Consider the following 15,278-nt stretch of genomic DNA (forward strand, 5'->3'; position numbering starts at 1 on the left):
ACCTAAATCTGGAACTAAAATTTAGAAATTAACATTCAGGCCATAAATCTGGACCACTCTCTAGTAAGAACCTAGAATATAAAAACACAATAAATACAAAAGTTAGACATTCTTTTAACAGTGATATACACACAATTAATTCACAATTTTCTAGTATGAAATTTCTTTTAGAAATGTATATATACAAGAATAGTGCAAGCTGTTAACTTTATTTTTATTTAATATAACCAATGAAGTTAACAAATATATTTTAATGTAACAAAGAATTATAATTGGTAAGTTTCATCTACATTTTAAAGAATTTCAACAATTATTTTAGTATAGCCAAAGACTTAACATTTAAATTTTACCCCTTTTGAAATGTAAAATGCACAATTATAATACCCATTCTACATTTCTTACAATTTTAAAGTTTTAGCTAAAACATGAGTAAAAACAAGAGTTCTCCTACTCCTAAGACAAATAAAATGTATTACTAATAAAGTGCCATTAGACAATACTATTTCAACTATCTCCTGTTTGGAGAGGACAACAGTACATAGAGTATAGAGCTAGTCATTTTCATTATATTAGTGTAGAATCAGTAATTTGCATTACACTTTGTAACAAGGATGAATGCTTATTTGTAGTAGATATTAACAATAAAGAATTCCTCTCACGAAAGATCACAACTATGACTTATGACAAGCTGTGCAGTCAGCACTGAACACAGTTTAGTATCCAGAGTTTTTTAAAAGTGCACTCTTGAACTAAAACAAACCTGTCTACCAACACTAAGAAATAGTTTTAGGGACTTCATATAAATAAAAGAACATTTCTTTCAATTGTAAATAGGTTTCAACCTGTTCTAAGGAGAGGAATAGTGGTGGATGATCAAGTTTGGCACTAAGTGTGTTTCTAGCAGGTGGAAGCCTGATATGCATTGCTATTAGATGCATCATTCACAGAAGGAAAATGTACGAATTAGATGTATACAGCACTTTTCAGGCACTTGACTTCACTTGGTGGTTAAATTGATGTTCAGATATTTATCTAATGGAAAAATATTAAATTATATAACAACTTCAAGTCATGTTCCTTCCCACAGAACATCTGTGTTCCGTAAGCTAAATCCAAATGTTCCCTGCTAAAATCAAATAATCATACCCAATTCAGAAAGAAAAAATTTAATAGATTAAAGGTAATAAATTGCATTTTCTCAATTTAAAAGTTTTCCACAATAAATTTTCTTTCAGGCTTTGTTGCCTACTACTTGTCTGAATGCTAGGAGAAAAATGTCTTGAAAACTGTGAAATATTATGCCTAAATGATAGAAAATTTTAAGCCATTGGAAGTTTAATGTACTAATTATGGAAATATACCTACAGTTTGCTCTTACACTTAAGAGCCATATTTTCTCCTAGTAAATCTGTTCCTAGTTCATATAATAGAATTCAGTATGTAAACATTTTAACGTGTACCTAAACAAGCGTTATGAATTTTGATCTGTTGTCCCTAAATATGTTTGAGAACCACTAACTACATCAATGTCTGACTGAAACTACCTTTGGGGTCCATGCTAAAGAAATGTTTTCAGATATATCATTAAGGATAGGATTCTAAGATAAGACTATCAAACTGTACTCTAAGATGAAAAAGTGTGTGTGTGTGTATATATATATATATGGCAAAATTCCAGTATAGTTGTCACTAATGTCCCCATTTTTTCTTGAATACTTTGCATGTAGTTTAAGTATGTTGATATTAAGGATTTTTTTTATTTGTATGTATTGCAATTTGGGAAAATTCTGCAATATATTTTTAGGCAGTTATCTTTAAAATAATAAAACTTGAACTCTTAGCACAAACAGCCCTGAGAACAATGCATTCAAATTACAGCTCAACTAGAAATAATCTAATTGAGAAACCTTGAAAGTACAAAAACAAATTCTGAAAAAGTCGTAAATTAAAAAAAAAAATTACCAACATTTGAGGCACTACCATACTACAGTACTTTTAAGAATTGGAAAGACTTTGTTAAAAAAACAAACATACAAAGCTGTGTGTGCACATGCACACACATTGTGCTATAATAATGAAACACTGTGTCCCTAATTTTATAGACTAAACATTTTATTGCAGCATCTATTAATGATATATCATGCTCTGGCTGCTGCAGAGTTTTGGTAACTGTTATAAAGCATTGGTAAGGAATTTTGTATCATCAGTGGAAACTGATTCAAGAGCATGGTTAGCAACAATTTCAAGTGACCGACAGCCCTTGGAAGGGAGCAGGAAAGAAACATAATTATGCTGCGAATGCTAAGTCAAAGTAGAAAAGATTTTATCTATTTCAGAGGGTATACAACTTTATAGCAAATAAGGTATAACAAAGCCTTCACAGTACAAAGAAAATGTTCTAGAAAGAAACACATATTCCACTTGTTAATATTGTATATCAGCGATCTTCAACCAGTGTGTCGCAAGAATTTTTAAAACATGCAATACTCGACTATTTGGTCAGGGGCACTGACCTCTTTTCCCTTAGATTGTCAAATGAAAAAAATGACAATAGCCAACACAACAATAGTTGTCGGTTGTGAATCAAAATTATACTTTTTTTTTTAAACCAGGTCAGCAAAAAAATGTATTTTTTGGTGTGCCGTAGAATTTTAGCAATTAGTTTATGTGTGCCATGAGATGATACAAGGTCGAAAATTGCTGTTGTGTATAAACTGGTGAAATGCCTGAAGACAAACATGGTGTATCACTGTAGAGCCTTATCAACATGACAGTCTACATTTCACACATGGTAACTTGTGATATTTACCATTTGTTGCAAAAAGTACAAATACTAGGAATCAACTTTGAATATCTCTGATGTCAAAAAAGAATGAAGTCACTTCTGTTTTATGTTAAAAAATGTTTCCTTGCTTCTTTTTAATACAATTTACAAAGCTTTACTAAATGAAATATTTTGTTCTAGAGAAACATATTGACTTATGTGAAAATAAACAGTCCCATATCTTTAAAATCTATACTTACATGTCAGAAAAGTATTTATACTTCTTTATAGTGCTTAACATGAATTATCTGTGCATAAATAGCTTTTGCCATTCAAAGTCTGAAGATAGAGATGCATTATTATAATTTACATACACTTACCTTGCAATTGAAAATATATTTATGTGAAGTTTGACAATTTAGGAAGAACAAAGGCATGCTGACCCAGAATTAATACAAACCAGAACACTAGTATGGTTAACTGGGGTCATATGCATGACCAGCAAGCAGCACAGCTGGATAACTTTCTAGAATTCCTGTGGGTAATAATGTCATCCAATAGCAAATAAGATACACATTATAAAATACTAAAAAACAAGAATAGTATGTAGTAGATACTGAAATGGAATATTGGAAAGAATTTAGTCTAATTCCTAATTGTGCTTTAGATGGGCAAAAGCTAAAATGCTGCACTAAAAATGATTAATTGCAACCTCAATATTTCTTGTGCTTTAGAATTCTCTTTGCATTTCTTTAAAGTATCTTGCTTCTTCTCCAAATCAGTTTGCTGAGGCTAAGAAGATTTAAAAGTATGAGCAAATTAAGCAATAAAACTTTGGGATCTTCTGTTTTTAATGCTATTTCCAGCCACTGGTTAGATTAGTTGCAGTATCACATATTTTCTTCTAGATGATAGGGATAGGAATAAAGGCCTTGTGTAAGTCGAGGCATGATGGGAGAGGTCTCATAATCAGTCATAGAGAATGGAGGTATTCTGAAATAGTAATTTTGTTCTGAGTTTCAATATAATTGTTGTTACTGAGTCAAAGGTCCTCACAAACCCTATGACAACATTTAGAATTCTGGAAATAAGGTGTGTGTGTACAGAAATGTAGCAGTCACCTAAAACACTTTTTTAAAATAATTCAGTTTTACAGAATTTCTTCCTAATTACATGAGTAACTGAATTAAGTCATGTGACAATCAGAAAAACTATATATAAGTACTTTTTAGTTGATGATTATCACATAAAGTAACTTTTCTTCCATAATTCATTTCATTCTAGAAAAAAATGTACATACATTTAACAACTGTTTCAATTTGAAGTTAGAATTTCCAGTCTTTGTCTGACATATATTTATTTTAGATGACATAAATATTTTGATGTTAAAAAAGTCTACTTACACCTAACTGGTTTGGCTCAGCGGATAGAGCATCAGCCTGCGGACTCAAGGTTCCCGGGTTTGATTCTGGTCAAGGGCATGTATCTTGGTTGCGGGCATATGCCCAGTAGGGAGTGTGCAGGAGGCAGCTGATCGATGTTTCTCTCTCATCAATGTTTCTAACTCTCTATCCCTCTCCCTTCCTCTCTGTAAAAAGCCAATAAAATATATTTAAAAAAAAAAGTCTACTTACAAATGCTTGGAAAGGAATGACTACTATAAATAATATTTATCAACATAATTAAAAACACTGCATAGTACCTTGCAAAGCAAGTCACTGCTTTAAATACAGAGAGGGAGAAAGAGAAAAAGAGAGAGAGAGAAAGAGAGAGAGAGAGAGAGAGAGAGAGAGAGAGACCAAAAGCTGAAAGCAAAAGTACAACTAGAAGCTTTCTGATTACAAAGGCCTCAAATAAAAAACTATAGCTTTAACGAACTCATTTTGCCACTGTCCCTGTGTCTTCTTTACAATATGATTTTTTAATAGTTACCCAACAGTTTACTGCCTCTCTGTCAACCACAGCAGGTATAAAAATCACCATATATAAGGTTACATTAAGTCGGCCAACAATTTGGCAAAGAACAGTAAGACCAAGGTAATACAGGGTATTGCACTGACACTTTTTGATAACAGGATTTTTGTTTAAGAATTTGTGCTTGCCATACATCGGCTGAAACTGTGACAATTCCAATCCATTATCTACTTACTCTATATGTTAGGTCTGAAATTAATACAGAACAATTCAACTTAAATGTGGTACTTCGATAGCACTGGATGCTACATTGTTTGATTTAAAACCCTGGTTTATTTATCACTTAACTAAAATTCACGAATGATATACTCAAATCACATCTGTAGAAGCTAACTTGTCTGTTTCTTGGACTCACATACTGACAACCACAGGAATGTTATAAAAAAAAAAACACCTACAAAAAAAAAAGAATTATACATCGTGATTATTTTTTTAAATTACTAATTGCATGCAAAACTAACTCAGCACAATTTCAAGACAATTAAAAGATAAATGAGGTTGCTTCTGAAGGCCATAGCTTTGGTGACAACTTAGAACCAAACTTGAGATCTGTAGCTGATCCAGACCTAAACAGTTTGTCATGCCTGATGCTCCCATTTATTTGCAGGGCTTTATGGCTACAGCATATTCTTCACTCATTGCACACATGACAGACACCTAGGAGGAAAAATATAAGCAAAAGTTCTTCAGAAGGCAAGACATATATAAGATATAGTTCATTCATTATATACTGTATATTTGTGGATATTTTATACATATTAACTTTGGAAAGAGGTATCCCAAGATCAAATAATCTCCTTTCTTTAGAGTTCCCAAAGAGAAATTTTTCAAATTGTGGTTTTTAGACAACTTCCAGGGAACAGGGAGAATAAGAGCTATAAATGTTTCAATACTTACTAGATGTTACGTATTTCCATAACATTCTTTCTCATACTAAAAAAACCCACCTCAGATATTGATCTTCAACACAAATTTGAGGGGGATAATGTCTATGTAGCAAAAAATTTAACTCTGATACTTTCTTTGGTAATGGGTCTTTAAGGATATTATAGGAAAACTGCTTTATAGACATCATTTTCAACATTTTGGCAGTATTTAAAAACTACCTTCATGTAAGTATTTTATGCAAACTAGATGAAGCCAAATTCTTATAAAATAGTTATAAAAAATAATCCTCCCATAGGTCTTTACCTGTACATCTTCACCTGCATTGTATTTTCCTTCTATTTCTTTGCCTAGTTCACCTTCTGGCAGCTTTAGATCCTCACGAACTTCACCAGTTTCTGTCAGCAAGGAAAGGTAACCATCCTGAATGCATATCAGCTATTGAAAGGAATTGTATTTGCACCAATTAGATTATATCCACTCCTTTGTAATATTTACATAGTTAAGTTGCAATCCACATCAATTAGTATAAGTACACAGTAATACATTAATATTTTCTTCATGCTTAAAAAATGTTAGACACATAAAACTATAAAATATGTATAGACTAAAAGTGTAAATTCACTTCTCCCTGCACTTCCCCTGCGCCCAAGTCTCTGCATTATTAAATAGTTTAGGCTTCTTTATAATGTATCCTGAAGCATTTACATTTATGTACACACTATATATAATTATTTAAAGAAATATAAATAGTACAAGTATTTTTCAGCAAGTTATTTTCACTTAACATGTCTTAGAATTCTTTCCAAATTGGAAAATATGGACCTACCTTAGTCCCTTTAACTTTACAACTGCATAGATACACTGTAACTGATTTAATCATTTTCCCATTGATGGGCATGAAGGTTAGTTTTTCACATTTAGTTTGATTATGAACAAAGTGGAGAAATTTTAGTCTCCAACTCACTGCTTACCACCACCAGATTTTTTTAAAAAAAAAGACAAACACTGGCTGTTGATGACAAAATGAAACAAACTCAGGTATCAACCTAATTTGCAAGAAGCCACAGTTTTGATATAATTAAATTTCTTTTATTAAAGGCATGAGGAAACAGCCAGGCTGTATTCATTATTCTAAAAGCATGTATACCATCAGTGTGCCTAGACCAGGGGTGGGCAAACTTTTTGACTCGACGGCCACAATGGGTTCTTAAACTGGACTGGAGGGCCGGAACAAAAGCATGGATGGAGTGTTTGTGTGAACTAATATAAATTCAAAGTAAACATCATTACATAAAAGGGTACGGTCTTTTTTTTTTTTTTAGTTTTATTCATTTCAAACGGCCTGGATCCGGCCCGCGGGCCGTAGTTTGCCCACGGCTGGCCTAGACTCTAACAGGAATTCTAGAAGACAAACACCCTGAATACAGATGTTGACATTAACATACACAGAAGGAGTTAAAGACATGGTCATGGACCCCTTTCACTACTATGATATAACACATCACACTGTAGGGGTAGAGTTTCAAACCGCTCCTCTATGGCACTAGCAAAGCTGGCTATGACTTTCTACAGTAACTCCAAAGACCACAGGAGTTTTACACATGTCTAAAATCTCAAAAACAAAAAAATAAATATCTTCCAAAGCAACCACAAACACTTTTAATTAATCTTTATGTCCCTCAAACATTTGTGAGGTGGTTGACAGAGGAGCAGGCAATAAGGAGGTTGAGGTAGAAGTATAATTTTTAAACAATTAATTACAGGCTTACAAGGCAGATCTTTTTTATTTTCGTTCTTTTAGCAATTCCCTGAAGTAGAACCTATCGATTTCAAGATTTAAAGATTCCCACTGCCATTAGTGACTGAAATACAGAAGCCTAATAATAATACTGGTATTTTGATATTTATTTATATAATGGTTGTACTTTATTTTTTGCCAAGAATTCATAAAATACTAGGATGAAAAATAAAGCATTTCAAATATAAAAATGTATAAACACAAAACAAAATGTAAAAATGTATTTATATATTAAATATCTTATTAAAACAAATTGCTTTATGAAATATAATTAAAACTTTAAGAAAACAGCTATAGAAAAAATAAAATTAAATAATGAAAATGAATTATTTTATCTTTCTTATATAAATTATTTAATTTTTTAAAAATATATTTTTATTGATTTTAGAAAGGAAAGAAGAGGGAGAGATAGAAACATCAATGAGAGAGAATCATTGATCAGGTGCCTCCTGCACGCCCCCCACTGGGGATCGAGCCCACAATCTGGGTGTGCCCTAACCAGGAATCAAGCCATCATAGGTTCATAGGTCAATGCTCAACCACTGAGCCACACCAGCTGGACTAAAATTCTTTAGATATACAGAATAGAAAATTGCATTATCTTTTACCTAGGTTCATCCATTGTTAACATTTAACCATGCATTCATTTTTCTCTGTGTATATGTGCATGTGAATATATATAATATATATATATAAAATAAATAGCATACGTTCCTATTCTTTTCTTACTTGTACTGAACCATTTGAAAATATGTTTCACACAGGACTCTTTAGGAATAAATACTTCACTGTATTTCTCCTAAGAACAAGGACATACTCTTTCTGACATTGATGTTTTTGGAGAGCACAGATTCACTGTATTATAGAATGTTCCTCATTTTGGGTTTGTTTCCTCATGATTCAGGTAATGCATTTTTGGAAGGAATAAATACTACATGAGTGATGTGTCCTCAGAAGATCACATCAGAAGGCAGATGATTTCAATTTGTGCTATTACTTGTGAGATTAACTTTGATCACTTGGCTAAAGGAGTAGTCGCCAGATTTTTCCACTCTAAAGATAGAATTTTTCCTTTAAAAAAAAAATGCAGTAACACCAACAAAAAGATAAGGGTGTCATGTTGAGTTTTAAGCATATTTTTGTGCAATTTTTCCCCATCTTCTCTCAAAGTCCTCTCTGATACTATAGAGTTAGAAGGAAGGATATTGAGGAGGCAGTTAAAACTCAATTCTAAATATTTCCTTCTGATCTTTCGTCTTTAAACAAATCTACTCAGTGATAAATATAAAATATTTTGAACAATTTTTTGGAGGGGGGTAGAACGAGTATATACTTATTTGTTATTAGCAAGCAGGCAGATGGGAGAGAACAGGGTTAGAAAACTTGACCACTAGGCCCATATTAAAGGGACTCTCTCTAAAGCTTACATGAATAAGATCCCCCTGGCCAAAGATAGGATAGTCTGAGAACTGATAAGGATAATAACTACAATTAATTGAAATACAAATATGTTTAAAGCTCATATGAAAAACACATTTGATTGAGCATATTCAGTGAATACTAGGGAACCAACTCATTTTGAAAACCAGTAATTAAAGGAAAAGAGCCAAGCATTTATACTGCCTTTCCTATTATATACTGTACCATAGGGTAAACAAACAACAAAAATTGATGAAGGGAAGTTTCTCTTTATAGAGTGCTATGGCTAAAAAAAAAGAAATGACAGAAAATTCAGGAAACAATTCTTCTTTCATTCTAAACTTATTTTAAAATATATAAAGTTAAAATTGTAAATATTCATACATTTCTTTTCCTAAACAAAGGTTTACTTTTTAATTATTATAATGAATATATATATACACACACACACACATATATTTCATTTTAGCTGACTGCCAAATTCCACTTGAAATGCCAAATAAAGCAAATATAAAGGACTACATGTAGCCAAATAATAAAAGTAGACATTTAATCAAGGCACTTGGATAGTACAAAAACTGTAACTGGAAAGGCTTACAGAGCTAATTTTTTTAAAATGAAAAGCAATATTCTACAGTGACTTGATAAAGGTGTGATCACTGAGTACGTATTCTGCAAGGCACTATTCTAAGTATTGACTAATTAAACTTCACAGCAATCCCACGAGGAGTTCATTATTCTTAGCCCATGTCACACAGGAAGTGCCAAAGCAAAGATTTGTCTGGCTTGAGTCATTCTCTCATCCAAGCTACATACCAAAGGCCAGGACTAGAGTGAGGCAAGTGAGGTACTTGTCTTGGGTGCAAAATTTAAGGTGGGGCCAAAAAGAAACATCAGTGATCAGATAAGTATTTTAATGTGGTGGCTTTTTTGTTTGTTTTTTAAATATATTTTTACTGATTTCAGAGAGGAAGGAAGAGATAGAGATAGAAATATCAATGAGGAAAGAGAAACATGATTGGCTGCCTCCTGCACGACCTCCAGTGGGGTCAAGCCCACAACCAGGGCACGTGCCTTGACTGGGAATGCAACCGTAACCTCCTGGTTCATAGATTGATGCTCAACCACTGAACTACGCTGGCTGGGCTAATGTGGTGTTTTTTAAAATATATTTTTATTGATTTCAGAGAGGAAGGGAGAGGAAGAGAGATAAATACACCAATGATGAGAGTATCATTGATTGACTGCCTCCTGCATGCCCCACAATCGGCATCCACCCTGCAACCTGGGCATGTGCCCTGACCAGGAATCGAACCGTGATCGATGCTCAACCACTGAGCCGTGCTGGTTGGGCAATGCAGTGTTTTTACAAATTAGAATTAATGCAAAAATTCCATGATGAACTATCAAAATTAAAAAAAAAAATCAGAATTAGTGATTTTACTTTTTGCCTTAGGCTCCAGTGTGGTTTGACATTGTTGCTTGTCCTATCTTTATTTAAATTTTGTGCTCTAGGGAAGTGACTCACTCACCTCATTCCCCTCATCCTAGTATGGGTCCTGCTATAGCCCAATATAAGACCCACACCAAATTTTTCCTTGATGTTAAATCTTGAGTTCCAATCAATGACTGGCTCTTTTCATCACAGTAGCAATTATCTGAACTACTGATGCCATCTTTCTGAACTACTCAAGGCAAAAGCCTTCTATGTTGAATGCATAGTAATGAATATAATGAATATCAAATAACTTAAGCACTCACATGTTAAAGATACAAACTGAAATCCACTGTTGGCAAAATTCTGAGCTTAGCCTTAGTTGGCACTATCCCCATCTCAATGAATAATTAGATATGCGTTTAACAAATGTTTATTGAGCACCTATTATATAATGTCTAAATTAGGTGCTTTAAGAATAATGCAATGGTTACATGAAATTTTTATACAAGTAAAGGGAGAGCAGAAAATAACTACTTTTGGGTGTATATCTCTTGGGAGGTAATCATGGAATACAATTTCTAATTTAACCTTCACATTATCCCTCTCTTATAGATGGGAAGACTAAGGCTCAGAGAGGTTTCATAATTTATCCAAGGTCATCCAGTTAGAAAGCAGTACTGGCTCCAAATTTTTTTGGTCACCTACCTGACTAAAAAAATAAAGAAACAACATCAAAAAACATTTACTATTATTATACTAAGACAATTCAAAATTCTCCAAATATCTGAAGCTACCTATAGAACACTTACGATAAATGGGGAAATGTAAATATAAAACTGCTTACTAGATTCAAACCATATAAAAATATGTTGACATGTGGACAAAGAGTAAAAGGAAATCACTGGGTAATTGCAGTTGATGATAACATTCTTTAAAAATTATATAATACAATGCCCTAGCCAGTTTGGGTCAGTGGATAGAGCTTCAGCTCGAGGACTAACGGGTCTTGGGTTCAATTTTAGTCAAGGGCACATATCTCGGTTGCAGGCTCAATCCCAGGCCCAGTTGGTGGGAGACAACCAATCGATGTCTCTCTCTCACATGGATGTTTCTCTGTGTCTCTCCTCCTCCCTTCCACTCTCTTTAAATTCAATGGAAAAATATCCTCGGGTGAGGATTAACAACAACAAAAATTATACAATACAATAAAAGGTATAGAAAGAAAGCAATTTAAACTGGATAAAACAAATCTGTGTCACAGTGTGAACTTTTATTTCTCACTATGTAAAATGAACAGAAAAGAGTTCTATATATGGTATACTTGGTAACAGAAATTGAAGACTTCCAAGATAGACGTTAGTTATGATTAATCTGAGCTTCCACATCCTATGAAGTCAGTGGTTTGGTTACTAGCAATACTCCAAACAACAAACGCTATCATTAAACTTGACCTATCCAAATGTATAATTGGAAATAAAACTTGAAGTTTATACCTGTAATTTAACAAAAGGTCACAGCATGGTCACTGAATATAAATAAAACAGCTATATATTTTTGTATTTTCTTCACCATATTCAGTGATTATGTATTTTACCCTTTATATTTAAGAATGTCAACTTATTTCCCTATTTAAGAATACCAAATTCTGACTCACATTTCATTAATACACAAAGTTGGTTGGTGAAATATGAATTCCAATAATTTCTTGAAAAATCTTACGTCTGATAAGTGAAAAGAAATAAGGCATCTGGGAGGGAGTTACATAAATTTGAAATATTTTACAAACAGAACAGTAATTTTACTAAAAATTAAACCTATTCAGTCACAATATACAATCACCTAGTCTGAGAAATAAGAAGTTTTCAACTTTTTAAAAATCCAAGAATGTTAAAATAGCAAACTAGCAATAATTCTAGATAAGGTATAACTGTTAAATGGCACGATCTCTCCAATTTCTAATATAAATGGTGCCTAATAATTCGTTAGAAAAACCTCCAAAACTATTCCTGGTTTTAGATAAATTACAATTGGTATTTACACCCATAAGAAACAGGCAGCATTCTAAAGGAAATTAGGACTTACTTGATAGTCATTTCTCTTAATATTTGGAACATCCATATTGTGAGTAGAAGGGCAAATATCTTCATATTTTTTGCCCGTGAAAATATCAATTCCAACAAGGTGAACCTGACAGAAGGGAGAACAGAAAACCTGTTTAAACTTTGCCAAGTACATCACTCATTACATACACAAGAGCACAGTATCAACGCTGATTATGACAGATTCTTTCTCCTTCCAAGGTCATCTAATTTCACTGTCTTTAAAAAAAGATAGTAGACATAAAATTGAGAAGCAGTGAGCAACTAAACAGTATCATGGTCTATCAAGACCCAAATCATGTGCAGTCCCGTCATTAAACTAATAGAGGGCATATGAAGTCACGTCTTAGAATTAGGTTGGAACAGGTTTTCTCATTTGTCAACAGAACAGGTTTTCTAAGATTTAAAATATCTAGCCCTGACCGGTTTGGCTCGGTGGATAGAGCGACAGCCTGCGGACTGAAGAGTCCCGGGTTCGATTCCGGTCAAGGGCATGTACCTGGGTTGCGGGCACATCCCCACTGGGGGATGTGCAGGAGGCAGCTGATCGATGTTTCTCTCTTATTGATGTTTCTAGCTCTCTATCCACCTCCCTTCCTCTCTGTAAAAAATCAAAAGAAGTGTCCCAAACGTCTTAGACACTCCCAGACCTTAAAAAAAAAAAAAAAAAAGATCTAAGTCGCTAGGAAAGTTTCAATTCCCAATTAATGAAACGTTATAAGGGCCCAAGAAGGAAATGCTACTTTTCAGTATTCAAAGTAATAGCAGATCTCCCAGTAATTGTGGGAAGGAAAAAAAAGTGCTTATTACAAAGTTGTAAGTATAGAAGCCTCGTGTGCTGTAATGTCATCGATGATTAAAAAAAATCTCAACGCAAAAACAGACCTGGAAGGGCACCCACCTTGGCATGGCCGTGCTTCCCAGTTTTGGAAGTCGACATCTCGACTATTTTGCATGGTCGTCCCTTGAGCACCACGAAGCCGTTCTTGCGCAGGGCCGAGCACTGCATAGGGTACGTGCTGGAAGCCCCGGCATCGCCAGTAGTGAAATCAATCTCATCCGCCATGGGTGGGCTGGGGAGGCGGCAGCTTCTCCAAGGAGCTGCGCAAAAAGTTTGTGTTTGCTTTTCAAACAGCGGGCACACAGGGAAGGAAACAGCTCAGGTCGGACCGGTTCCGCGCCAAGCCTCGCAGATGCATCATTGTCTGCATGAGCAGAATGCCCACCCGAGAACCGTGGACACTCTAACTCCGGCCTCTACAAACTTTTCCATCATCAGTCGGGAGGTGGGTGGCAAGTCGCAGAGGAGCTCGCCCGGGTGGGTAATGGCCCCCGGGCGCTCACCCGCGCGGGGCGCAGCCCAGCCCAGCCCGGCCGTCCCACCGCGGGAGAACCCGGCGACCTTCCCGCACCGCGCGGCGCCGCACCACCCGGCCCTCCTCCTCCTCCTCCTCCTCCTCCTCCGCCGCCGCCCCGATCTCCGCTGCGGGGACCCAGCCCAGGCCGCACGCCCCCGCCAAGAATGGGGACAAGCAGCGTCCAACCCTGGAGCCTCGGGCGTGCACTCCGCCCCCGGGCCCCGGCGCGGTAGCCCCCGCCTCCCAGGCGCCCCCTGGTCGGGGGGCATCCCCAGTCCGGCCCGGCCGCACACGGGCCTTCGCTCAGGCGGGTCCCGCGCTCGCCTCGGTTCCCCCATCTATCCTTCCTCTTCGCTCGTGAGGACTCGGCTCCGGCCGCCTCCCCCTGACCTGCCTTGCTCCGGGCCCAGCCCTCCCAGTTTTCCCCTCTGTTTTCACCTTTCAGCGAAGAAAGAGCGCCTTTCCTCTCTGCGCACCGGCGCGGGTCCCCTCCGGCTGCAGCGGAGGCAGCGGTAGCGGCCGCGGCAATTCCAAGACACGGGGCGGGGCCGCCACACTTTCCACACCCCGGCCTCCCGCCCTCTCCCGCCCCCACCTCAGCCCCACTTCCGGGATAGGTCCGGCGCGTCACAGGCACGGCCCCCTCGGGCTGCCATTGGCTACCAGGTTCCCGAGGCCCCGCCCAGTCACGTGAAGAGCGCCCTGGCAACCCCACGTGCTGCGGCTTAGTGCACTTCCGGCGTGAGGAGCGCTTTCTGGAGGCTGGTTGCTGAGAGGCAACTCGGCAAGGAAACGCGCTCCCGCAAACTTTTAGGTTCGTTGTGTTGGGGTTTCAGTCGAAGTTAACGGGAACCAAACCACGTGCCGGGGGGACCCAGCCCCCCGGGGCGTGTCTGCTGTCACGTGACGGCTGTCCGCCCTCTAGAGGCGAGCAAATTCAGCGGGGGTCCCGCGGGGTTGTGGGTTCAAACTTTGGCCCTCCTTGGAGGTCAAGCCCAGGCTGTTCCTTGAAGAAAAGCCGAAACGCCGTATTTTATTACCCGGCTCAGCCCTGTGGGCTCCTCCTGGGACCCCAGCCTCCCCGATGAGTTTGTGGCAGCGACTGCCTCTGGGTGCCCCGCTGGAGTCAGCGCACTCAGGGGTGGGAACCCGTAAGACGGCCTTGTAGTGAAAGGCGGCGGTGCAATGACCTCCCTCCTCCCTCCAGAGGCTGCTGGGAAGTTGTAGAAACGAATGCTGCCTGACTCCTACCACGTTGTCCAGGCCAGAAAGGGGTTGTGCCAAACGCCTCTCTTCTTTCTTCCTGGGTCGGCACTCCATCGAGCGGCGTGTCCACACCTCTTGAGGGCGGTTGGGTTGTCTTCAGCATCGACCTGGAGCCAACGGAGACACATACAGGCGTAAGGACCAACGCTGTTGAGAGAGATGTGCTCCCCTTTTCACAACGCACCACGTGCTCTTACCTTGGAAAGTGACCTCCGCACCCTGGGTTATGGAGCCCTCTGATAGACTGCATTGCTCTCATGAACTGTCCCATTTC

At 37.4% G+C, this 15,278-nt stretch overlaps 1 protein-coding gene across 1 annotated transcript; it reads right to left on the reverse strand.

The window, feature by feature from the left end:
* Positions 1 to 193: 193 nt before the first annotated feature.
* On the reverse strand, positions 194 to 14,324 carry EIF5A2 (eukaryotic translation initiation factor 5A2). Its single transcript, XM_059687020.1, has 5 exons — positions 14,177 to 14,324; positions 13,282 to 13,481; positions 12,364 to 12,468; positions 5,930 to 6,061; positions 194 to 5,395 (listed from the first exon to the last, which is right to left on the reverse strand). The coding sequence occupies exons 2-5, from the start codon at positions 13,444 to 13,446 to the stop codon at positions 5,336 to 5,338; spliced, it is 462 nt and encodes a 153-aa protein (XP_059543003.1). The 5' UTR covers positions 13,447 to 13,481; positions 14,177 to 14,324; the 3' UTR covers positions 194 to 5,335.
* Between the last annotated feature and the right edge of the window lie 954 nt (positions 14,325 to 15,278).

Source organism: Myotis daubentonii, chromosome 3 (assembly GCF_963259705.1).
Source record: "Myotis daubentonii chromosome 3, mMyoDau2.1, whole genome shotgun sequence".
Taxonomy (NCBI): domain Eukaryota; kingdom Metazoa; phylum Chordata; class Mammalia; order Chiroptera; family Vespertilionidae; genus Myotis; species Myotis daubentonii.

Bases quoted from the DNA above. Each gene is read 5' to 3' on its own strand.
- EIF5A2 (XM_059687020.1), bottom strand. From the start codon at position 13,446: ATGGCGGATGAGATTGATTTCACTACTGGCGATGCCGGGGCTTCCAGC. The intron at 6,062-12,363 runs GTAAGTCCTAAT...TCCTTTCAATAG, and splicing joins TTAAGAGAAATGACTATCAA to CTGATATGCATTCAGGATGG. The intron at 5,396-5,929 runs GTAAAGACCTAT...TTTTCCTCCTAG, and splicing joins ATGCAGGTGAAGATGTACAG to GTGTCTGTCATGTGTGCAAT.